Genomic DNA, 25,588 nt, shown 5'->3' with positions numbered 1-25,588 from the left:
TTTCCAAAATTAAGTCTACCATTACAACATTGATGTCAAGAAATACCATTTATCTTACTCTATGAGCCTGTTTGTTTTGGCTTATAGATGATGATATTGGATTAGAATAGATGTGAGACCCACTAAATTGATATCTGTTTGTAAAACTGAAAAGATGATTATATTCCTTAGGATTATGATATGCCGTAGAGGAGGGAATTAACAAAAGACACCAATCATGTAATTATTTTATTTTTATTTTTATTCAAAAATCATGTAATTTATGATGAGAGAACACTTAATTGGTATTTTTTTACTTTGAAATTATATCAATTGTAATTTTATTCAAAAAAAATCAAATGCTTAAATAATTATTTTATAGGGATGCAATTCATCTTAAAATTTAAATATATATTTTTCTTTGGTTACAAGGAATTTGTTAATTGATTAATGAGAAGACAATTAGACACTAAAAACAAAAACAAAAGCAAAAAAAACAAAAACAAAAACAAAAACAACAAAAAAGATAGATTTCATAAAAAGACTTCCCACCCAACCTTTTGGAGTTTGAAGGAATTTGCTGTTGACATGTCGGTTCATAATTTTTACTATTCTATTTTACTCAAGGGGTGGGCACTGATCAGGTTGTTTAGTGGAATTCAAGCAGATTTGCACTGTATATTAACAAAACTTTGTGTCTACCCAAGCTCAACACAACTTTACATTGTACCTAAGCTTGTTATGCCAAAGACAATCCTAAAATTTTTTAAATTCTGGAGCCAGCCACTTAACCCATGAGAACAAATAGACCAAATATGAAGCCCACACAGGTAGATCCTGTCTAACCAGTAGACGACCACCTGGTGTACCTTGTTACATTCTATTCGTACAAGGAACATAATTCAACTTAAACAGTACTCTAATCTTAATCCAAAATCCAGAGTACTAAGGAGCATAGCCATTTTAATTAAAAGGATTGAGAAATCATAATAAGTTATATTTTGTTTGTACTAAGCAAACACCTCACCTTTATAATCCCGCTATAAGCCAACACCACCACCATTCAATAACATCCAAGGTGCATGAAATGGCCTTTCTAAACCATGGAAAAGGAAAAAGATTAGCACAAGCGGAGAAGAGTACAAAACTTTGATAGCTACTTTTGAGTTGATCTCATGAAGAAAATGCAGTTGCAACCTTTACAACATAACACCCATGTTGGTCAAACTATCATCCATGTCAAGTGTCGGTACCCAGCCCACTTAGCAGCAACACGAACACCAATGGCCATGGCTGCACAGAGCAACGGAACTGGAACTTTCCTACCCATTGCAACGGCTTCTCCTTCATCTTCATCTTCCAATGGCTTTTTTGAGTGGTGGTGAGTAATGGCCAACGCCAGATAAGAGGTCATCACCACAAACCGAACCCAAGGCTCTCCAACAGCAGCCAGCACAGCTGCAACAGGCAACACAGAAGAAACATAATCCCTCTTCTTAACAAACCGAGCAAAACCAAACAATCCCAATAGGAGCGTCCAGAAGGACAGCTCGGAGATGAAGTCTCTCACGGCTGCAAAACCGATTAAGCCAGCTACTGTAAGAAGGTATGGTTGGCTGTCTACAGAGTCTGGAACAGAAGCTTCAGCAATGGCAAGTACGGAAGATACCAGCACGATGATCAGAGTCAACTCTGGAATGGGAGTATATGCTATCACTGCTGAGTACAAAGCTCGAATGGTGTAAAGTGTAGTTTCTATTCCTCTGATCAGAGAAGTTACTGGATCACCAATGAAATGGAAAATAAGGGCCAGTGCAAGTTTTAAGAGGTATCCCACGAACTGGGTAATACTTGATAAAACCTTTTTCCAGTTGGACAACTCCCACAAGACTGTTCTCCAGGCATACAAAAGGAAAGCAAGAGCTGCAAATTATCAAGAATTGAAGGTATAATGTCAGTTGCATGGTTTAGTTCTCATTACACCCTCGTCACAGGCCCCTTTTGAAAAAATGGAGGACAACTCAAGTAAGTGCAGCGAGGTTAGTGGAATTGCTAATATAAATCAAGAAAATGAGTAGGAACATAATTTATTTACTCTTCATTAGTGTTCTTCTGTGTTTTTTTGGTTTGCATGGGAAAAATGCCATACATGATGAATTTGTACAAGCTCGATTTGAGATGGGAAAAAGCTCGATCAACTATGAGTGAACGAGTTAATAACAGACAAGAAAACAAATTTTAAGGCCATAAAAATTATAATTATAAACCTAAACTAATATTCATATGACCTCCTAAACACAGAATAAATAAAGATCTCATTGAACAGTGAAGATGGAAACTTCCATTTTTGGTATTTCTGCCCCAATTTTATCAGAGTTTGATCAAATATAAGATTTCAGTCCCTTTGAAGTCTACTTTGCCACATGTAGTCCTCTCTCTCATACACACACATCTACACACACAAAGTTGTGCGTGTGCACACACACATGCATGCATGTCCACACACATCATTTCCTTTCCCTGAGACATACAGCTTCAACACTGTTACTACCATATTGTTTGGGCGGAAACAATATTGAAGCATGACAATACAAAATGTAAAAAAAAAAATGACAAGTGAAACAGTGTAATATCTCAACCAGACATCTAGAAATTCAAATAGCCCTTAAAACATTATTCAGTCAACAACCTCCTCTCCGTTAAATCCATTGATGCATATGAAGAATCAGCCAAAACAAAGGACTGGCCACACCATTTAAAATGGAACAGATAAGAAATCATATATGCATGGTAAACTGGAAGTAGAGATGATTCTAGACTTCCTCAATGAAGTGGTTTATTAGTGATTGTGCGCATAAACAGGGATTAGTTACGATTTTTGACTTCAAATGTGTAAAACCTGTTAGTGGTATGCCTAAAGCTAATCTGGGAGACGTGGTTCGAAATACTTAAAACAAGTCCTTTATTCTTAAAGGTTCCTAACCATAGGATAAGTGGATTACTAACTGGGCATTAGTAATCTAAATACACTAGTACGTGTTATGGTTGACTCAATTGGGATTGGTGGCTAGTCTCAAGTCACTTGTGTGAGAACACTAAATCAAACATGTGGGCACTTGTTAGAGAACAAGTTCATTGTACGTGACTGCTCATGAATGCCTTGTAGAATTGTACTTACTTGCCAAATAGATTTCCATTAGTTATAGTTGTAAATATAATCCTTAGACTTGAGAACAACACGATTGTCTTGTTTTTGGATTGCTGCGCTTTGTCAATAAAATGTGCTTATGTTCTTCTAACTATGAAACATAAACACATGGATTGGGCTTAGTGACATAAACATGAAGACAAGTGAATGTTCAACAAGGGATCACTAACTATCAGAGTCTCACGTAAAGAAGGAGAATGTTGTATGTCGCCATATAGGATATAAGTCCAGAAAGACCTTGGCTAGGATAGAGTGATAATTAGGAAGAAGTCCTTAATTTCACCAATGTGAGTTCATATCAATTAGAGTGGACACATAATTGGGTTTCAGCTGTTTGATGGACTTTCAAGCCCTATTGACTATTGTAGGATATTATATATGTAGAAGGATTGAACCAGACAGTAACTGTTAACTGAATAGATCACCTAGTATATTCATATTATTTGGGTGGTCATGATATGTTGTTATATGTCACTCATGATTTGTAAAACCTAAAGGAAAAGTTTTTCGGGAGAATTAGAAAGAATACTAATAAAATATCAAGGGTTGATATTATTTCTACTATCTCGAAAAAGGTAAATCTAAAAGGCCACACACATAAGAAGCAATACCTAATACAAAGGAATAAAAAGTTCATCCAATTAAAAGTTATTTAGGGACTTATCTAAATCAAGAGTTAATTGTGATAAAATCTATTCCTTCTTAGACAATACTGTTGAGATCCATAACTAGGAGAGCAAAAAGCGCTCATAAGAACTAACACTCCAGTGATTTTCTCTTTCTTTGTCTTGCTATATATTAGTGAGTGTTTGAGAGTGCCTTTGTGTTCAAGAATTACTCTATGTGGATACTTTTAAAGGTTGGACACTTAAATGGCTTGTTTGCTTGGAGTGAATTCAAAAGATCAAGCATTTGAATTGAATTTTTGTGCTTAAAGTAATCATCTAACATAGATTGTTGTACTTATGTTTTGTATACATCACAAATAACATGAAAGTGGAAATTCGTAATCACAATAAAATTTCAATATTCCGTTGCGCCTTGGTATACAATTCCCAACACCATCTACTCAATGAATTATATCTGATTGATCAATTAAGGGTCTAATCTACTGATAGTTTCTAGGTAGGCTCAACTTGACAAAATCTAAGAGGGCCAAGACCAGCCTAAAAGTTTTTTTTGATTTGGCCAGAGTTCTCAATCGAACCAGGCTTGGACCGAAAAGACTAAACCCTAATTAAAATCAAGCTACACTTGGACAAACATCTCAACTATCCCAATCAACCCAAGCCCTTGGGGACAAAAATTAATCATCCATTTCATAGCCACATTTTTTGTGTAGTAACCAAACCAAACTAAGCCTTGTGTTCCCAATCAAATGGGGACAGCTACATTAATTATTTTTCTCTATTCAACTCTACCAAGGGCTATATACTCAGTTAAATTAACTAAATTCATATATTTTCCACCACATCATCACATGTCAACTTAGGTCTTTCCCTCCACCTAGCATCTCCACTTACAGTGATTTTATCAATCTTTCTTACCATTGTATCTACAGCTCCTTTGTACATAACCAAACCATTTTAACCTTTTCACGCTTAATTTATCTTCAATAGGTGCTACTCTTATCATTTCATAAATATATACATTTCCAACTCTATCTTTTCTTGTCTTACCACACATCCTCTAAGCATTCTCATCTCAACTTCATTTTTGTGGGGGGAACAACAAACAAGGATAAAAAGCAAAAAATAAACAAAACAAAACAAAAGAAACCTTCTATCTCATTGGGATACTGCTGGTGCTGGGCTCTCATTTTCTATTAGCATTCATTTTCTAAAGAATCTAAAATGCTCTATAAGTTCTAAAACCCATGTCTAGTACAACTTTCATACATATCTCAAATTCTTCATTCAGGTGCATTTGTATTCAAGGGACACTTGTAGTTGTACACAGAATCTCTAATTCAAATTGAAATGTACAATGATCTGGTAGATAGGATTTTCTCTTGCTTAAAAAAAATGTCCCTTCCTTCCCAAACATTCCCAAAAAATATTCATTTATTTTTCACTCATGGTAGGTTCTGTATTTCATATGTATATAAGGCTTTTATTATTATTATATATTATATGAAACCAAGAAGAAGAAATGACAAGATAAATTGTGTATATCAATGGAGAAAATATGGATATAGAAAACAAGACAAGAATTCAAACAAGACAGGAATTCTCTACAATGACACTATAGACCAATTAAAACTTAAAAGGATGTAGCGCAGCTTGGTGGCGCGTTTGTTTTGGGTACAAAATGTCACGGGTTCAAATCATGTCATCTCTACCTATTACTTCTCTGAAGGGATCAATTGACATGGATTAATTTCAGACTTCCAAATTGCTTGTGATACACATATATCATCCAAACCATATAGACATTACACACAAACCATACTTTTAATAGACATTTGCTCCAAATTTAGTTACTCTATTAAGTCAATTTCATTCTTTGCATGCTAATATAAGCCAAGCTAAGTAAATACACAAAAAATACATATACTAAAAAATTACTCTCTCATTATACAAACACATAAACATAAACATATATCAAATTATTCATATATAAATATATATATATATATATATGGGTTAATTATACTTTTCTCCCATCCCTATAATTTCTATTTGAATAATTTGGTCTTTCCATCTAAATTTTTGTCAATTTTGTCTACTTATACACCTTAAAAAATTGCCGAAATTGTTAATTCTAACCTCCAATTTAGACGGAAAAATCAAATTGAAACCTTAAAATTTTGACAAATGTCCTAAAATTATTAATTTTAATCTTCAATTTGGACGGAACTAGACTTAAAACGTAGTATCAAATTGTTCAGATTGAAACCATAGGGAACAAAGTGAAATTTAAGTCAAACTAAAGTGTAAATAACCCTATATATATACACACACATTGTATCATACAAATCAGCATAATAAGCAATAATTGAAGTACCTATGAACCAAGGCCACCTAACAGGTGGGCTTGGGGCTTCCTTGGTCAAGGGCCTGAACCGGTCAGGCATGGTACTGTGCCCTCGGGCTTCTTCTTCAGCCTTATCAAAGAAGCTCTTACTTTCACCTTCTTCCCCATTCTCTGCACTCGCACGAAACCCTCGCTTCGAAAATCCTATGCTTCTACTCGTAGAAAAACGTAGCAAATTGAACGATGATTGTGTTGAGATTGAAGAGGAGCGAAATGGAAGGGCATGGTTAGGAGGAGTTGGAGAGCAGAGACAAGTCTGAGAGGAGAGATTGAAGGCGAAGAAGCGAGGAGGTTTGAGAAATGGGTTTGGAGAGCTGAGAGTGGAAATTGCCAACGACATGGCTAGCTTTGAAAGGGTTATAGAGGAGGTTTAGCCATTACCAGTGGAGCTATCAAGGGGTAGTGGGGTTTTGCTTTTGCACTGTTCGGACCCGAAAGATAGTTTTATAGGATGGCACTAAACCCGAGTCCGACCCATGTTTATCTTAATTGTTTGGGGTGTACCAAATAAGTGTCCTTTTGTCTTTTTAAATTAAAAAGTTGAGAAAAAAATATGGATGTTTGGATTAATTTTTTGACTTTTTATGAAAAAATGTGTATTAAAAAATTATATAAATTAATTTATAGGAGAAGATTGGAATGAAATAGGTAGTACGGTGGGATAATTCAGGACAGCGTAGGTAGAGTGTAAGCTGGGATATGATTCCCTGCTTTTTGGGCATTGAATTGGAGGTGTTGTTCGTATGACGTCCCAAAAATTGGGAACATCAGATAATATATTAACCACTAAAAATAGGGTTTATCTAAGGTTACAAGAGTAGGAAATGTGATAGCTTTTCTAGATGTTTAGTTATTTAAGTAATGTTCCAGTACTGTCCAGATTCGTCGACCGTTACGAAAATTAGAGTTTCTCACAAATCGCTCACTTGTTTTCAATAAAATCAATTTTAGTTGAAAGATAACTCCTTAAGGAAGATTTTGACATAAAATGGAGGTCCATAATAATTTTCTACATTTTTCTATAAATTTTGAAAGTTGGCTGTGAAAATAGATTCTTAAGGCACAATACCCAAAACAAGAAGATTTCTGAGAAAGGGATCCACTATGGGAAATTTTTCATTTCTTTTGTGATGAAAATATGCTAAATAATATATATTAAACTCAGAAAATTAGCTTGAAGGTGTGCCTTTGGAAAGTTTGAGAGATTGGTATGAAAAAGATAGTTTTGTACCAAATAAGGAGAACTACAAGAAGAGTAGAATCATGGCTCAACTCCTTTCATTTTTAACACAAGGAAATCATTAAAACACATCTGAAAACAATGTTTAGAACCCTTAAGAGTATGTATTTGAAAAAGGAAAATGAAAGAGAGAGTTGTGTTGTGGCTTACTTGTTAAGTTCGAACAAGATTGCTCTCCTCTTCCTTCCTCTCCCTTTCAAGACTTCTCTCTTGCTCTTCTTTCTCTCCTTTAAGCCGAATGTATGTGAGTATGTGTTGTTTGTGTATGCCATGCTAGGGGGTGGTTGTATTTATAGGCAATTTTGGTGTAAAAAGACATAAAGGCCCACAAGTTGGAATTGGATTGAAAAACTTGGATTTACTTAGAGTCTAATGGAATAGGGAGTGATTAGGGAACTTAATCATGTGATTAGACAATATTTAGTTGGCCTCTAGTTGGAATGAAACTAGTGTTGGGAGCACAACCCTAGATTTAAGGGTACTAGGTACTACAGCTTCTAGAATGTCATAATTATAAGTCTTCAAAATAGGTCCCTCACATTCTTCTAAGTTGGCCAACCATGGAGAAGGAAATGAAGAATTTTTTTATCCAATATATAGGTGCTACAGACACATTTCCCAATGTATATATATATATATATCTCAAATTGATTTGATGGTACCTATAGTATAAAAAGTACATGTACTATTTTTTGGGTAATTCTTGAAATTAATAAAAGAAGTGAGGGCTTAGAATTTAAACTCATGTATTGGAACCTTATTTATGTAGAATTAAATTAGACTAAGGAACCTAATTCGGCTAGGGTATTCCTGTTTCGATAAAAATTAAAAAAAAAGTTAACTGACCAGATTCGAAATAATTTAAGAAACTGAGAGGCTTTCAAGAAAATAATTCAAACATAAGGGTTTTTAAAGAGAATACATTTTTTTGAAGGGCTTCACAGTTCGACCTGTGGAGGCCCACCACGGGTCTCTTTTGCTAATCAAATCGTTCAATGTGTAGAACTCATCGAGTACTATATGCTTGTAAAAAATTACGTTGATCGGATATCGATAGCTATTTGATCAAATTAGTTTTTTTTAACCGTTAAATATAACACCATTCATTTTATAAATTTTAACTGATTTGATCCTATAGTTATCAATATTCGATCAACGCGATTTTTATAAATATATAGTACTCGATGAGTTCTACACATTGAACGGTTCAGATTATTAAAGCGGGACCCGTAATAGGCCCCTACAGGCCGAACATCACCATGTTATTTGTGCACCTAAATAATTGCAATTTTTCCAAAAAGTGAGCTCCGCCTGTGGGATGACAGAGTTGTCTGAAATGTAATTATGTGTAAAATTATTTTTTTTTTGATAAATAGTGATAACTTTTTAAATAATTTGTTAATTTTTTGCCAAACCAGGCCCCCTTGGGTTCGGTCAACGGAAAACACCAATCAGCTTGGTTTCATAACTTATGTTTTACTTTTTAATTTTTTTTTAATTTTTCGTATTTTCTATTTCTACTAATTTTTTTAATATTTTAAGTAATATATATATATATATTTAATTTTTAGATATACCTAACATAAATACATTTAAAAAATATAATATTTGTGAATTTTTTTAAAAAAATTATTAAATACAAAAAATACAAAAATTTAATATATTTTTCGTATTCTTGTGTATTTATTGATTTTTAATTTTTTTTTATAAATAGCTTACTTTTTAAATATATCTAAATAAGTTGCATCTAAAAAAATAGAATTGCTTAAAATTAAAAAAATATTCACTAAAAATTTTAAAAAATACAAAAAACAAAAAGCTCAATTTTCAAAAAATTAAATTCAAAAAATTAAAACCAAACACAGTGAATAAATTCCATATCCATAACCAAACCAAACCAAACCAAATCAAATCAAGTCTTAAATCCCATCAAATGGGATTGGCTACATGAATGCTTATTTTTCATTCGATTCTGTCAACGGCTATTCGATTAGTCAAACTAAGAAGATTCATATATCTACCGTCACTTTATCACATCTCTTCACTATTACCTTTGTGGTCTCCATTGTATATAATCAAATCATCTTAATCTATTCTCTATAAACTTATCTTCTATCGATATTACTCCTACCCATTCACGAATATACTCATTCATAATTCTGTCTTTTTTAGTTTTGTCGCACATCTACTTTAACATCTTTATCTCAGCAATACTCATCTTATCGTCATGTTGTTTCTTAGTTACCTAACATTTCGTCGCATACAACATTGCTAGTCTAATAGCCGTTCTATAGAATTTTCTTTTTAGTCTAGTGGGAACTCATTTAGCACACAGTACTCCAGATGCACTTCTCCACTTAAGTCACCATATATACCTTAATTCTATGGAACACATTTGCTCCAATCTCCCAAACTGTTGTGATAATCGATCATAAATAACAAAAATGTTCACTCTTAGGTGTTCTTGGTTCTTAATCTTTACTTCTGCTCTGCTTTCATTGTTACTATTACTAAAATTATACGCCATGTATTCTATTTTAGTTTTACTTATCCTAAATCCTTTACATCTCATATCCATGTTTTAATAATTAATAATAAATGGGTAAACGACTAATATGTCATAACAATTGGACTTAATTCCTATTAAATCCTATTGAAAATAAGTTCTAATAAAATCATCTGTAAAATTAATTTTTTATGACTATTTTTTTCATATTTCGTTAAAAATTGACAAGTAGTGACTTTTTTTGTCACAGTTTTTATAAATTGTTGTTGAAATTTACAATTAGTGATATTTTTCTGTGATGAATTTTTCAAACTATCGCTGAAAGTTTAAAATTAATATCATTTTTTTTGTGATGATTTTTTTAAACTGTCACTAAAACTTATAATTAATGACATTTTTTGTGACAAAATTTTCAAATTGTCTCGGAAAATTAACAATTATTAGTAACGTTTTTTTAATAATATTTGACAAAAAATACTATTAATTATCACAAAACTTATTAAACAATAAGTGCACCTATTAAGACCTACACATAAGTCTCCCTTAATAAGTTCTCTAAATAATTTAATGAACCAAATAGATCCATCTTTGTGGAAACGACACTGTCACCATTCACTTTGTTGGCGTGAATGTTGACTCATACAAATAAATGACTAAAATATCCATGGATTGAAATTACATATTTGCTCAACGTAAAGGTGCTCATCGTTCAGTTGCGACTTAGAAACCTCTAATTCGTCTCCAATTTGTCATTCGTCTAAAATTAGATGAATTGAAAAAAATTAATCCGCAACCGTCTGCTAAATTGGCTTTTGCAGATTGAGCGGATTGATGCATTGGTGGATGATTTGGTAATTTACATTATACAGATTTTCAAAATAATAAAACTTGTCAACATAAATTTTTTTTAAAAAAAATAAAATAAAATAATCAAAACTGTTTTCTTAATAATGACTGCAAACATGGATAATAATCAACAAAACAATGACAATAATCCAATCTGTCTTCTCCTCGTGCATCATCAAATGCACATGGTAACAATAATTAAACAAATGTAATAATAATATTTGAATTTATCGCTCATCATTCATCACACTCATCAGCACTCTCATCACTCAATGGACAAATCTATTAAGAGAATTTGAGGCTCTGCGAATCTGCAACATTCATCCTAATGTCGTACAGTCATTCGAAACGGTCAATATTTAAAATGTTTTCATACAGTCATCTAAAATAAAATATTACATTCTTTCAAAAACAGTTTACACTAACAGTCATGTTTAAAAAATAACTTAAAAAGATGCAATATAACTATTCATTTCAAACCATGAGTCATGCAAACTTGCATAATAAAAAACATAAAAAAAACCGAAATTATTTAATAAGAAAAATGTTAAAAAGTCTTAAACGTAAAACAAAGTAAACATATATTAACAACATTTAACAAAGTATAAATATTTTACCAATGATATTAAACTTCAATAAAACTACACTCTGGACTTGGGCTTGAACATGAATTTGATTCCGAAACAACTACAAATGAAACATAATACAACAAAAACAAGTGAAGATAAATGAATTTTGAATAATACAAAAGAAATCATTGTATATATTGCCCGAATCATATTGTTGTTTAAATTGTTCAACATGATTCATTGCTTGTCGAAGGCATATTGGAATGTTAGGAGCAAGTGATCTACAGAATGGATCAAATATACGACCTCCTGCACTAAAAGTCGACTCAGATATTAGGGAAAATATATGATTGTGATAACCCTGCCTCGTATTATGCTAATTAATCTTAATTGCATATGTGATTATGTGTTTGATATGATTTTGAGTGTCATTTATATGAATATATGTGGTTTTGAAATTCTATCTGTTCGCCGTAGGAAAATCTGTTTGACTTTCTGCTTTAGAATTTAAATTGAAGGTCCTATCGGCCACAGGAACCGAAATTGACTACGTCATTGTGATTAGCGTAATTTTTAGAGTCTACGGTGAAATTAAATTGAAAATTGATTTGGATCAAAATAATTAGATTCAGAACGATTAATTAAGCTTTATTATTTAACTCTAATCAAATGTGATTAGTGAGAGGCTATAAAAAGGAGCTTTATTATTCATCTATTTTGAGCTCAAGCCGAAAATTGCTCTAAGGAAGGAGAGTGAGGGTCGGCTAGAGAGAGAGAGGGAGACAATTGAAGTTTTGATCTTGAACTTGAATGATTTGAAGACCAACTCAAGAATTAAGCATAAGTTTGGAAGATTAAAGTTCCTAGGTGAGTAATCAACCCTTAACTCATGAGTTTGAGCTGTGATTTTGTGAATTGAAGATTAAATGGTGAGTTAGGTCATGAGTTGTGTTGATTTTGATGAGATATGCACATGCATGCATAGAATTGCCACAAATTTGCATAATCTAATATGTAGCATGTCAATTATAAAAGATAGAGAGTTGGATCATATATGTAAACATGTTTTTGTTGAGTTTCATGAGAATGAACACCATTTGCATCATTTGAAATAGAAATGAAGTCAAAATTAGCATGCATGTTTGACTATTAAAGATATGGAGCTTATATGAGGTTTGAATGCATGAGCCATGATTATACAAAGGAATGTTGATTAATTTGGAAGAATTGGACCATGATTTTGAATGATTGGCCTCATGTTGCTTACATCCATATGCTATATAATGTATTTGCATGTTTTGGACCGAAATTATGAGTTTAGGACCTTTAAAGGTCGAGTTTGAGCCTCAAGAACAATTCTGGATTTTCCAGAATTTGGCATGTCCGCTCGAGCGGGGAAAGCGCCGCTCGAGCGGGAAATACGAGCTCCTAGAAGTTTTACAGACATGGATGCCTGCTCGAGCGGGGAGATTCACGCTCGAGCGGGGAGCCATGTAGTGAGACTTTCAGCTTGAGCGCCTTACTTCACGCTCGAGCGTAAAAACGAGGCAACCAGTACTTTTGCAGACCTAACGGGTCCGCTCGAGCGGGCAAGTCCACGCTCGAACGGGGACCCCTGTTTCTGAAATTTTGCAAATGTGTTTTGTGTTTCATTTTCCGTTCTCTTTCACTTCTAAGTACTCTTAGGCATGCGTTAACCACGTAAATGAGTTAAAAGGATAAGAATGAAGCCTAAAGAGGAATATGTGAATTAAGAACGGATTGAATTGTTTGTGACCCATTGTGTTCATGGAATGTGTAGGGTTGAGCTCCAGGACAAATCATCCAGCCGATCACTGTGAGTAATATCTTCATAAAGATATCTGAAGTATGTTATTTGTCCAATTGCTTACTTCTATGTAAGTCTTATAAGTTCATTAATTTGAATGGTAGACAAATGTTTGCTATGCCAAAAGAATGGTTGGGCCAAAGGCTAGTTTGACATGAATGAAAGAATGGTTGGGTTAAAGGCCAGTTTGACATAAATGAAAGAATGGTTGGGCCAAAGGCCGTTTGACATGAACGGGTTGAGCCCGAGGCCGTCTGATGTGTTTGGAACCGCAGTTACTTGACCTATATATATACTAGATACAAATATGAATTGGGCCCAAGGCCATTTGGTGCATGTTGTTCTAAATACTGTTCATGTATCTTCTTTATTTGATATTATTCACTGGGCTTTCGCTCACGCTCATTCATATGTCTGTAGGTGAGTCAAGGTTTTGAAGAGTCAGCCCATACGTCTCACGCACGAGACTTGTTATCGCCCTTTTGCTAGGTTGCTATATTTTGTCATGTTGGCGAGAACTTTGGTTTACGGTTGTATTAGCTTTGATTGGCTGACTTAGACTTGAATGATCCTGTATGTACAGAACCTTGTGTTATTACATATTCTGATGTGAGTTATTATATAGCGATCCCGGGTTTACCCTTGTTGTACAGTGATCCGGACATGTGTCCGTGGATGTTGGTAGTTGTTTATTATCTTGTTTGCATCCTCTTAACTGGTATATTGAGTTATAGGATGTGTTGGGCAGGTTTGTTTCAGGTTGGTTGTGTTTGGGAGCCTAGTGTTGCTGCCCAGATTTTTGGACCTTAGCTCGAGCGAGGAGTTTGTCGCTCGAGCGAGAGTTGAGGTTGTGTCTGGTGGGTCGAGCCAGAGTGGCTTCGCTCGAGCGAGCGATGGCGTCTGGTTCTGGACCTGAGAGTTGCATTTCTTGGCTCGAGCGAGTTTTTCTTGGCTCGAGCGGTCTGGTTTGTTCTTCGCTCGAGCGAGAGGTCTGTCGCTCGAGCGTGCTTCCGGTTGCAGACCTGAGGGTTTGAGTTGTTGGCTCGAGCGAGCATTCCTTCGCTCGAGCGCACTTTTGAGTTTTCGGCTTGAGCGAGAACTTCTTGGCTCGAGCGAGTGTTTTCTGTGTCTGGTCGCTTGAGCGACAAAGGCTTCGCTCGAGCGAGAGTGTTTTATATCAGTGGACAGTAGCGTTTTTGAACATCACTTTTTCACTTTTTTTTTCTTTCAAACCCTTGATCCGAGACACTCTCTCTCTAAACTTACACTCTCTCTAAGATTTGATCTCCCTAGGGTGTGAATCTAGTCTAGGGCCTTTGTTAAAAAGATAGAGGGCGTTGAGAGCTTCGTTTTAATCTGAAAAAGTTTGGATTTGGAGCACGTTGATCTTTGAGTCTTCATCTCCTTTTTGGCTCAAACTTCGAGGTAGGGATATCCTACTCCTCTCTATGGGTTTTGTCTTTAAATTTTAGTAATTTGAGATGTTGGGGTTGGTTTGGTAATTTTGTGAAAGTTTGGGGCTTTTGTGTGATTTTACAAAAGTTGGGGTTTTATTCATAATAAACCTAGATGCATGTTTGGCATAGAGAAATGGAATAGATGTTGAATCATTGATGAAAATGGGACCTAAGGGTTGAAATGGTAATTATGGATAATGACCTAATTACATTGTTTAATTAATTGGGATAATTAATTGTGAGAAATGAGGAAATGAAATGTTGATTGAATATCCATTGTGCATTTATTTTCTGTTTAGAAATAACTGCTTTGGGCTATCGGTGGAGGATAGTCGTGATTGTTGTAGACAATGCATGATGATTAGGCAAACGGAAACTAATCAATGGAATGTGTCATGGAATTTGACGGTTGATAGAATACATTAATTGTATGTATTGAGATTGTATATAGAACCAATGTGTTTGTATACGTTATGTGTAGAGGAGGAGATAGGGGATGTACTCCGCGGTTTAGGGGAAGATAGGGGATGTACCTCTAAACCGGATAGTGTTGGGAGAAGATAGGGGATGAACTCCGTAGATACAGCTCATATGCTTGTCTAGAGAAGTGAAGATAGAGCTTATATGCTTATCTTTGTGATGTGTGGATATAGCTTATATGCTTATCTGTGGATATTGTTGTTATACATATCTGTTGTAGAATGTGGATATAGCTTATTTGCTTATCTGTGAATGTGGATATTGTTGTTATACATATCTGTTGAGAATGTGGGTAGAGCTTATATGCCTATCTGTTGAAAAAGGGAAAATGAAACGTAATTTGGACTCATAAGTCGTATGACATAAATATCTGATTTATGTGATTGTATCAGAGTTGGCCATCTATCAATTGCTAATCTTTTAGTCATTGTTCATGGTTGGTGTAGTATATTTCTACTGGGCTGTGGCTCACCCTATATGGGAATATCATTTTCAGGTACAGGTAGCATGCCACCTCCAAGGACATAGCTTGGGAGGCTAGAGGCGGGCACACTTTTGTTGTTTTACTTTTTGATGTATTACATGTAAATTCAAGCCAAGGGCTTAATGTGTATGAACTAGTACTCTTTTGTTGTAACCAAGTGTTAACTTGGAAAGCTGTAAGCCCGTAGGGCATTTTGCTTTTGTTGTTAACATGTAATACTTTTGTAATGGAATTCTGATAAATGGAAGAATGTAGACCTTTTACATATCAATGCATGTTTTATTTGATGGGTTTAATGTTATTATTTTGAGGGCGTTACATATTAACATGTATATGCATGGATTGTTATGATGTGTCATGTAAGCACAACTCTATGGACAAAAGTTTGAATTTGCTTCCGGTTGGCCCCTTTATTCTGATGAGTTGTGTCTTGTTTGGTTTGAGGCCGTAGGTAATTCCTTGATTACTGGTCGGTTATGTCCTTGACCCATAGGGGCAGGTTCGGGTCATGACAATGATTCTCACAAATAAATCAATCAATGGGAATAAAAACTAATACGGAAAAATTAAAGCAATAACGACACAAGAATTTTATGTGGTTCCCTCAATATGAGGTACATCCACGGGATCAAAATCCGATTCTACTATTAACCAAAGAGTTTTCAAATGATTACAAACGAGACACGAATGGTCTCAAAAAACCACCCTTAGGTAAATTCTAAATAATCATAAATAATCAAGAGGAAAGACTTCACCAAATAGATGAATAAAAGTCTTCGAACTAGAATTGAAAAAGACCCAAAATAATAACCTAAATCAATCTCCACAGCAGAACCTTTGAAATCGCATTGAAAGTGAGCACTAACAAATAAGATTGAATAAGTTCTTCTCCCCAGCGACAATACACGCACTGTAATTGACCAATTTAATCACCGAATTTGATCAAACATAACTGCTGATTTTCACCAAGCCAAATGACTGCTTTTTCTTTCTCTATGAAAAAAAACAAAACAATACCAATATATATTGTGAATTCTTGGTATTTTTTTTTATCAAAACCCTAGTTGCTCCCTAATAGATTATAAAATTCCCATTGAGCCTCCAAAAGTTAGATATAATATATTAAAAATATATTATGACCACCACCAAACCAAATTAAATATTTTAAAAAACTAATTGGGTCCCATACTCCAATAAGGAGGTCTACCCAATAAAAGCAAACAGTGGAAACATGCATTGCCAACGCATCTCGTGCTACAAGTGATAACACTCTATATTTTGTTGCATTAAACTTCCACCACTTAAAGATATCAAATTGAGCATTCTTGGCACTTTTCTCAATATCATCACTACAACAAAACAAGATTTTTACGGCGCGCAATGCATGCCGTAAAAACCCTTCTACGACATGCAGCGCGCGTCATATTATGACCAGTCATGAAAAGTCATTTACTTTTAATGACATGCTTCGTACGGCATTAAAAACTGTTTAACGACATATTTTGTATGTCGTTATTACTTTTTTTATGACATGCTAGAATACGCCGTTAAAAACTATTTAACGACAGATTTTGTGCGTCGTCGTTACTTTTTCTACGACTATTTTTGTATGCTGTTAATTGGTGAGACAAATAACGATGCTGATTGCGCGCCGTAAAATATGTAATACAATGACTTATTATGCTTGTCGTAGAATATGTAATTTTTTATTTTTATTTTTAAATTCAGCAAGTTATATTTGACCAATTTTGTACAATCTAACAAATATTATAAACAAGCATCACAAAACATCAATTAACCACCAAAATATTGTTTGAAACATCAAAAAGAAACTATATCCATAAATTATAAACATTCAACAATTGTCTATACATTCCAAACATTTGAAAACTATATTCTTAAGTTTTAAATTGTCCAAAGAGTTTAAACCATCCAAAACTATGCATATCTAAGTTTCTAAACATATCCAAAACTATTAAGAAATTATTTAAAACTATCGACAACAATTCCTATAGCAATTGCAGTTGCAGCAAACCCATTTGCTCCTATCACAGGGGCGAGGGTGCCCATCTAAGCTTGCAACTCTTACCACATTGTTTCAAACCTGCATTTATCAAAATAGAAGAGATTTATGAATTAGGTCTCGGCCTCAAGTCCACTTATGACCTAGTGTAGACACCCCATTTTGACCGGCCCTAAGACTTGGGCGCTTTCTTTTGATTACTCAATGATGAAAACAGGAATATGCTATCTCACAAAATTCTCAGTAAAAAGATGGAATATAAACTTTAATCTTAGTCTTACACCTGTTTTTGCCAAATTATTTTAGACTCCTTCTCCATTTTCTTTCCTTTTATTATGTATTATATGTATATATATATATATATACTATGTTATATTATTATATAATATTTTATTAAATTTATTCAGTACCCTGGTTTCACCCACGCACCATACTTTTGTATATATATAATATTATATTATATAAGGGTATTATTCCTCCTTTGAAAAAAAAATTCATTACACTCCCATCGTGCGTCTTTTTGTTTTCTGTGCCTTTAGACCCGCTTTGGTCAAATTATGTTGCATATTTCGCCTACTAAAATATATTTTATTAGTCCATGTATTTTAATTTTACGTATTTGTGTGTTTTTATATATTTTTCTGGGTATTTGTACATGTATTTATGCTAATAATCTATTTTATATATTATTATATTGTAAAGTGTATAGTAATTTTACTGTGCAATGCACAGTAAAATCACTGTGCATCTTTTGAAATCAACTCCTTCCACCACCGTTTCTTCTTTTGTCCTTTTCTTACAATTATTTTCTATAAAAGGGGGAAGATCAGAGAAGGAAGGAAGGATTTTGGCAAGGGAGAGATGAGAAGAGTCAAAAAAAATTGGGAGAGAGAATAAAAAAAAAGGGAATTGGTGCGAGGGAATTTTGAGAGAAAAAGAATCAGAAAGAAAGGAACCGTTAAAGTTGTAATTCCAAATTTTGACTGAGAATTGAGAACACATTCCACAAACTTGAGGGTAATCAAAAGAAAGTTTGTGAATCAGAAAATTCATCATGTCCCTGAAAGGTGAGTTTTCGCAAACTTTCATTTAATTTCAAAATGTGATATAATTTGTTTAAGTACTTTATTTATTGTTTTTCATAATTTTTTTTGTCGCTTTAAATGGTCGGTTGAACCACCTAATTTTACTACTTTATCTGCTGTAATTTACGGTTGTATATAAACTGTTGTAATTTACATAAAATGTTGTAGTTTACTATTTATAAATTGTTGTAATTTTATCGCTTTAAATGGTCGGTTGAACCACCTAATTTTATTACTTTATCTGCTGTAATTTACGGTTGTATATAAACTGTTGTAATTTACATAAAATGTTGTAGTTTGCTATTTATAAATTGTTGTAATTTTATCACTTTAAATGGTTGGTCGAACCATCTAATTTGTTAAAAGATGTGACCCCGCCAAATGAATAGTGATCGGTGGTGAATAGTAACCTCCGGCGGTAAATAGTAACTTCCGGCAGTGAATAGTAACTCCGACGATGAATAGTAGCCCCATCGATGAATAGTACCTCCGGCGATGAATAGTAACAGCGGATGAAAAAATGCCCGGTAAGATGAATAACGATCAAGAAAGGTGAATAGTAATTGTCATGATGAATAGTAACTTCCGGCAATGAATAGTACCTCGGGATGAATAGTGCTCCCGCAAAAAATAAGTTTCCCCAAACAGAACGGAGCAGTCTTCCTACGTCAAGCAAAATATTTTCCGGCGCACATGAAGTTTCTTTATTTTATTTGATTTTATTTTTATTTTGAGAGTTTGTGAGGTTTTTATTTTGTTGTAATATTCCTTTCTCTCTCTCTTATCTGGTTTGTAATAATTTATTCAGAGCGTTGTAATAATTCCCCGCCCCGCTTCTTTCTATCCCGTTCTTTTACTTGCTTTCTTTATTTGTACATAAACATCATATTTATTTTTCATCATAGTTATGCTTTGCATCCATGTTTCATGCATCTTGATTCGGCTAAGTTTGCATTTGTGGATTTAATCAATTCCTATGTGATTATGTGCGCTACCTCATGTTCTTGAGATGATTCACATATCATATTTTAGAGGCTGAATCTTTAGTTGCATCTCATGCGTGAATTGCATTAGGATTTTGTATATAAGATCATACATGTTTTACTAACTTTGTTTTGTAGCTTGTTCGTGGGTCGTCAAACATGTAAGTTTTTATGCTTTAGCATCCCGTTTGTGTATGTTTTTCTTACTATGTTTAAGCATTCTACCATGTGGCTATTTGCTTATGTGATATAATTGTATGAATGCCAGTGGATGGAGGTTGTGTCGTTTAATTTGGAATGATGTTGATTTTCATGTTTGCAAACTCAATTTATTTGGGTTATACATTTTCAAAACTCTTTCAAAACTACATGAAATCAAGTTGTTCCAAAATGGGTGACATAGTCTATACTTGTATGCTTCACATAGTAAATTTTAGGATTTATTAACTAATCAGAACATGAACATATAAATAAAATAAAATTCATATCGTGGTTAGTAAAGGCCGATCTTTGATCGGGTGGGCGGGGGTGCTCATTATTGACCTTCCCCTCTCATACCTAAGGTTCCGAGCCAAGCATCCTTGGTTACGACGAACAGTGGCCTTGGCACCGAGTCATGGGTTTCCTAATTTCCCAAAATATTAGGTGGCGACTCTGAGATCTGATGACGCAGTCCATTTTTGACAAAATTGCAATAAAAATGGATTTTCAATAAAAGTTGCCAAATCTGGACTCTCATCTACGTTTCACATTGCACTCGTGAGAATAGATCAAAGAGATCTCAGGGGTCCGAACTGTTTAACGCGCGCGGGTACCCCCCGGGCATGTTACAGTTTCTGGCGACTCTGCTGGGGATTTTATGAAACCTTGACTCGAACTCCATGATATGTCCTTTATTTTCAATTATATGTTCATTGCATTGCATTCATTGGTGCACTTCAAGTCCTTGTGTTGCCCAGATACTGGTGGGAGCACAGGTAAGCTTTTTGTGACACTACACCTATTTTTACGATACTTTAGAGGCCTTGTGTTGTAACCTTTTGAGATTTGTCAAAAGGGTAGCTTTGCTATGTAGCCCTGCTATCTAGCTTTGCTATCTAAGGTTCTCAGACTCCGAAGAGAGGCTATTTGACTCTTCTGATTTCCTGGGATCTTTATTGGTTATGACCCAAAGGACTCTTTGGTAACGTCACCTTGGCTTCAACCCGTAAAATAGAGCCAACCTTGTACATATAGTAAGCTATAGTACCTTTCAAATTAGGACAGGATGCTTTCCCATTTCTAGGATGTATGATACCGCTTGTGTAAATAGTGAAACCCTAGATCATTCCAAGCTAGGACAGGATAACCCTACCCTCTTTAGGGGTGTTTGTTCTCTTTCCTACTTTATGTGTAATGTATTGGATCTATACAGGGGTTCTCAAATTCGAATGAGTGGCTCAGGCTATTCAGTTTAGCACCATTACTTCAAAAACAAAAAAAAAATAACAAAAACATAAAATCAAAAAAAAATTGTTAAAAAAAAAAAAATGCCGATATCCCACAAAGTCGGCCATCTCTGTGATTGGGGAGTGACCACCTGTTGATTGCATGAGCTTTATTTTGAATGTTGTGGCTGGCCCACACTTTGACTAGCAATTTATTTTGAATGTTGTGGCTGGTCCACACTTTGACTAGCAAAATTGAGAATGGTTTTATTCTGAGTTCTGAATTGAGTATTGAGTGTAAGTTTGACTCCACCAAGTTTGTAGAGTTAGAGTCAGGCTCGAGTCAGCCTAATAAGTCAGAGTCTGTTGATTTCGATAGTGCTAACCTAGACATTTCTGTTCTGTCTAGGTTCTCTTTGTCATTTTCTTTTGAGTATGTTGTCAAAAGTCTGTTGTCATTGCTGAGTCATAGTCTCTTTTCAATAAACAGAAAAACAAAAAAATAAAATGCCATAGAGTCTGCCTACTTCTCTGTGCCTTAATTCATTGCATTGACCAAAGTTTTTCAAAACTTTTTCCAAAACTCTGATGAAAACAAAGAGGAAGAATTTCCTCGGGATTTGCAAATTTTGATCAACTGAGAAGAAGAGAGGTGTGCTAAGCCTTTGATGAATAAAATCATTTTTGTTAATGTGGGTACTGAGAATGATCCTAGTTTGGTCCAAATTGGTTCTATCCTATCTTCATAAGAGTACGGGTGATTAGTCACTTTGTTAAAAGATTTCAAAAACTGTTTTTGCGTGGTCCTACGAAGACATGCTTGGAATTGATTATACAGCATAAGATCCCTCTTGACTCATGGTCCGACCTCCTTAGCTCCTTAGCTTTCAAACCTTGCTTCGAAGTATTCAATGATCATTCAAAGTGTAAGGCTAGCATAGCCGAATTGGAAATAGCCCTTGAACTAGGGGCCATGATGTGATTCAAATGGAGGCAGCCCTTCAACTAGGGGCAATAAGGTCGAATATGATTTAGATTGGAAATAGCCCTTGAACTAGGGGCAATGATGTGATCTAGATTGGAAACAGACCTTGAACTCAGGGTAGAGAATGTGATATCAATTTGAAATAGCCCTTGAACTAGGGGCAAAAGTATGAGGCTTGCATAGCTGAAATGGAGGTAGCCCTTGAACTAGGGGCAATAAGGTACCACCCTTGAGAGGCTCGCTGGGCCGAAAACCCGAAAGGGCGACCTAGGCAAAAGTTAGAGCAAAAATAAATAAATAAATAAATAAATAAATAAATAAAAAGAAAAATGAAAAGCTCGCAAGGTTGAAAACCCGAAAGGGCGGCTTTGGCAAAAGTTAGAGCGTAAAAGAAGAGTGTCAATACCCGAGTGAACCTTAGCCAGAACTATGTAGGGCCTGTGATTCAGATTGGAAGCAACCCTTGAACTAGGGGCAAGAAGGTCAGATGTGATTTAGATTTGAAGCAGCCCTTGAACTAGGGGCAAAATGTTGGATGTGATCAAAGAGTTAAAACTGAATTGTTTCCCAATGAAGACCACCCATAAAGGCAAAACCCAGAATTTGAGAGAATGAATTTTATTATTGAAGGATAGTCGAGTTCCTATCCATTACACTAGGGGCAAATTCAGACCCAATTAGCCTAGTCCCTACATCATCATATCTACTGGTCAAGTGTAGCAGTCATTGGCCTAGAGATTTCACACCCAATCAACATGGACAAGCTAAAATAAAAGTATCATCCTTGAGAGGCTCGTTGGGTTGAAAACCTGGAAGGGCGACCCAGGCAAAATTTAGAGCAGAAAAAAAAAATCAAAAAAAAAAAACAAAAATAATGAAAAACAAAAAAAAAAGAAATGAACAAAATGAAAAAAAATAAAAAAATGAAAAAATGAAAAGCTCGCAAGGTTGAAAACCCGAAAGGGCGGCTTTGGCAAAAGTTAGAGCACAAAAGGAGAGTGTCAATACCCGAGTGACCCTCAACCCCGAACTACGATGGCCTGATTCCTATCTTGAGGATACGTAGGTAGCTTCATCTTGAAGTTCGGCCCTAATAATTTTTCAACTCATTCATCTCGTCCATGTTTGCTTGGTGTGTCTTTAGTCGACTTGGTTGTCCTATCCGTGTTTGATTGGTGTATCTTCATTCTGCTCAGTTCAATTGGTTTGATTTAACTTGGTTCAGTTCGGTTCGATTCGATTTGGCGGTTCGGTTCAGTCTGGTCCAGTTTTGCTCGACTTCATTCGGTTCGGATTGGCATGGTTCGGTTGGCTTGGTTCAGATATCACCTTTGATTATCTGGTTTGGGACTATGCACCCTAATGGTTGATTCCATGTTAGTTGAGTAGTGGCCATTTGCAAAAATAGATTTTGATTAATTTGAATGAAGCTGACTAATTTTTCTCAAAAATTGTTCCATTTTTGCAAAACTTAGACCATTCTTTGGATTTGAAAAGGGAAAATTTTCAGTGCTCACAGTTTAGCTTACATGATTTCAAACAGAAAATGGAATAAGTATGCTAATCTAACTGTCATGTTGATCAAAACATTTTTATGAAAAAAAAAAAAAATTCAAGGTAATGAATTAGGGGCATAGTCGAGTTAGAAATTCTGTCTTCTCCACCACTCGAGTCAACTCCTCGGTGTATGTGAGTGTGTATTCATACCAGTCAAGGTATTCATACCAGTCAGTGTATATAAGTGTGTATTCATACCAATTAGTGTATTCATACCAATCAGGGTATTCATACCAGTCAGTGTATATAATTGTGTTCCTTTCATACCAGTCAGTATATTTATACCAGTCGGTGTATTCATACCAGTCCGTGTATATAAGTGTGTTTGGATTTTTTTTGCTTCGTTCTTCTTTCGTTAAGTCATTCTTTGATTCAGGTCAGTATAGAATCAATGTTCAATTCAAAGTTCAAAATTCGATTACTCTCAAATTCAATCAAACAAAAATGTTTTCAAGTTCAAAGTGATATGCTAGTCACGCCATCGATGTGCAAAAACTAAACTGATTTTATTGTAGTCAGGGAAGGACATCCCCGATCACACAGACACAAAACAAAACAAAAAAAAAAAACAAAAACAAAACACAAAAGAAAAAAAACAAAAACAACAAAAAAAAAAAAACAAAAAAGAGAGTAGCATTTTCTCAGTTTTTCGGCAGCAACTCGGCGGAGAAGATTACAACCAGCTTCATTTGCACACAGTTTACCATCAGCTGCCTCGTTTCATCTTTACTCCTTCGAAGCTTTTGAAGACTCTGCCTCAGCCTTGGCAGAACTTCCAAAGGAGATTATTCCTCGCCGGCCATCAAATTGGTTGTGCGAAGAAACTCCGAATCGAGTCACGGAGGTCGTTAGTCGTTTCAATTCTTTGTTCTGCTTTTTCAGCACACCAATTTCTACCCGAGCGTCTTTGTACATACGTTGGAGGAGGGAGAGTTGTGCATTTAACCGATGTACCTCACACATCCTGTTCTGCAGTCGACGGGACAAGTTGGAGACCGCTGTCACAGTCTCCACACATGACCTCAGCGTATACGAGTTTGCTTCGATGTCAGACTGTGCCGCCATGATTTGTTCAACTGACATCGCTGGAAAGTTGAAAACAGGGGAAGGAGGAGGAGCCCGTGGTTGAGGTTCAGGGGAGTCAGAATTGGTCATCTCTATCGTGGACTCATTCAGGTCTGGAAAAAGAGTGAGAGAACCATGTGAAGAGGCCATAACAGAGGAGAGTAATGCAAAAGAAAGAGGTTGCAAAGTGGTGGCAGAGAAAGTTTGCAGGCTTTGGCTCTGCTTCTCTCTCGCAGGCCTCAACTTAAGAAGAGAGCGAAGGAGAGGACAAAGAGGGAAGAAGGCTGAGATGATCATTGACAATCGGGGCACGATTGGATAGCCTGTCGGTCAGGCGCCGCGATTGTTGAAATCGTGCGCCAGACACAACGCTCGAAGAAGATGACGGAAGAGAGAGTGAGACAAAAACAGAGAGAGAGGCGGGAGAATTGTATATTTATACATATATGTATACATATTGTATATCTATGTATTATATATATTTGTTTGAACATTTTGGTCACAAGAGTGGCTTAGGTTTAGTGGTCTAATTCGATGTTTGAAGGATGGAAGGCTGAGCCCGAGGTCAGGGGTTCGAATCCCATAACAAATGTTTCTTTTGTTTTCTTTTGGTTATATATATGTCTCGTATACCTACATATATATATATATATATATATTTGTTTGCATATTTTGTCACAAGAGTGGTTTGGTTCAGTGGTTCGGTTCAGTGGTTGAGGACTAGGAAACTAAGCTTAAGATCAGAGGGTCGAACCCCCGTATCCATGCATTTTGTGTTTATCCTTTCTTTTTGTGTGTTTTGCGTACGCACGCTGTCATATACCGTATAT

The 25,588-nt window shown here is 35.2% G+C and overlaps 1 protein-coding gene across 1 annotated transcript; it reads right to left on the bottom strand.

The window, feature by feature from the left end:
• Window positions 1-925: 925 nt before the first annotated feature.
• On the bottom strand, window positions 926-6,691 carry LOC114266966 (uncharacterized). Its single transcript, XM_028207949.2, has 2 exons — window positions 6,194-6,691; window positions 926-1,902 (listed from the first exon to the last, which is right to left on the bottom strand). Exons 1-2 carry the CDS (start codon window positions 6,561-6,563, stop codon window positions 1,202-1,204), a joined length of 1,071 nt encoding a protein of 356 aa, XP_028063750.2. The 5' UTR covers window positions 6,564-6,691; the 3' UTR covers window positions 926-1,201.
• Window positions 6,692-25,588: the final 18,897 nt, after the last annotated feature.

Source organism: Camellia sinensis, chromosome 7 (genome assembly GCF_055761805.1).
Source record: "Camellia sinensis isolate YWXY chromosome 7, ASM5576180v1, whole genome shotgun sequence".
Taxonomy (NCBI): domain Eukaryota; kingdom Viridiplantae; phylum Streptophyta; class Magnoliopsida; order Ericales; family Theaceae; genus Camellia; species Camellia sinensis.
The sequence above is the reverse complement of the archived record's forward strand: the minus strand, read 5'-3'. Positions and strand labels throughout refer to the sequence as shown.

Bases quoted from the DNA above. Each gene is read 5' to 3' on its own strand.
- LOC114266966 (XM_028207949.2), bottom strand. From the start codon at position 6,563: ATGTCGTTGGCAATTTCCACTCTCAGCTCTCCAAACCCATTTCTCAAA. The intron at 1,903-6,193 runs GTACTTCAATTA...GATAATTTGCAG, and splicing joins TAGGTGGCCTTGGTTCATAG to CTCTTGCTTTCCTTTTGTAT.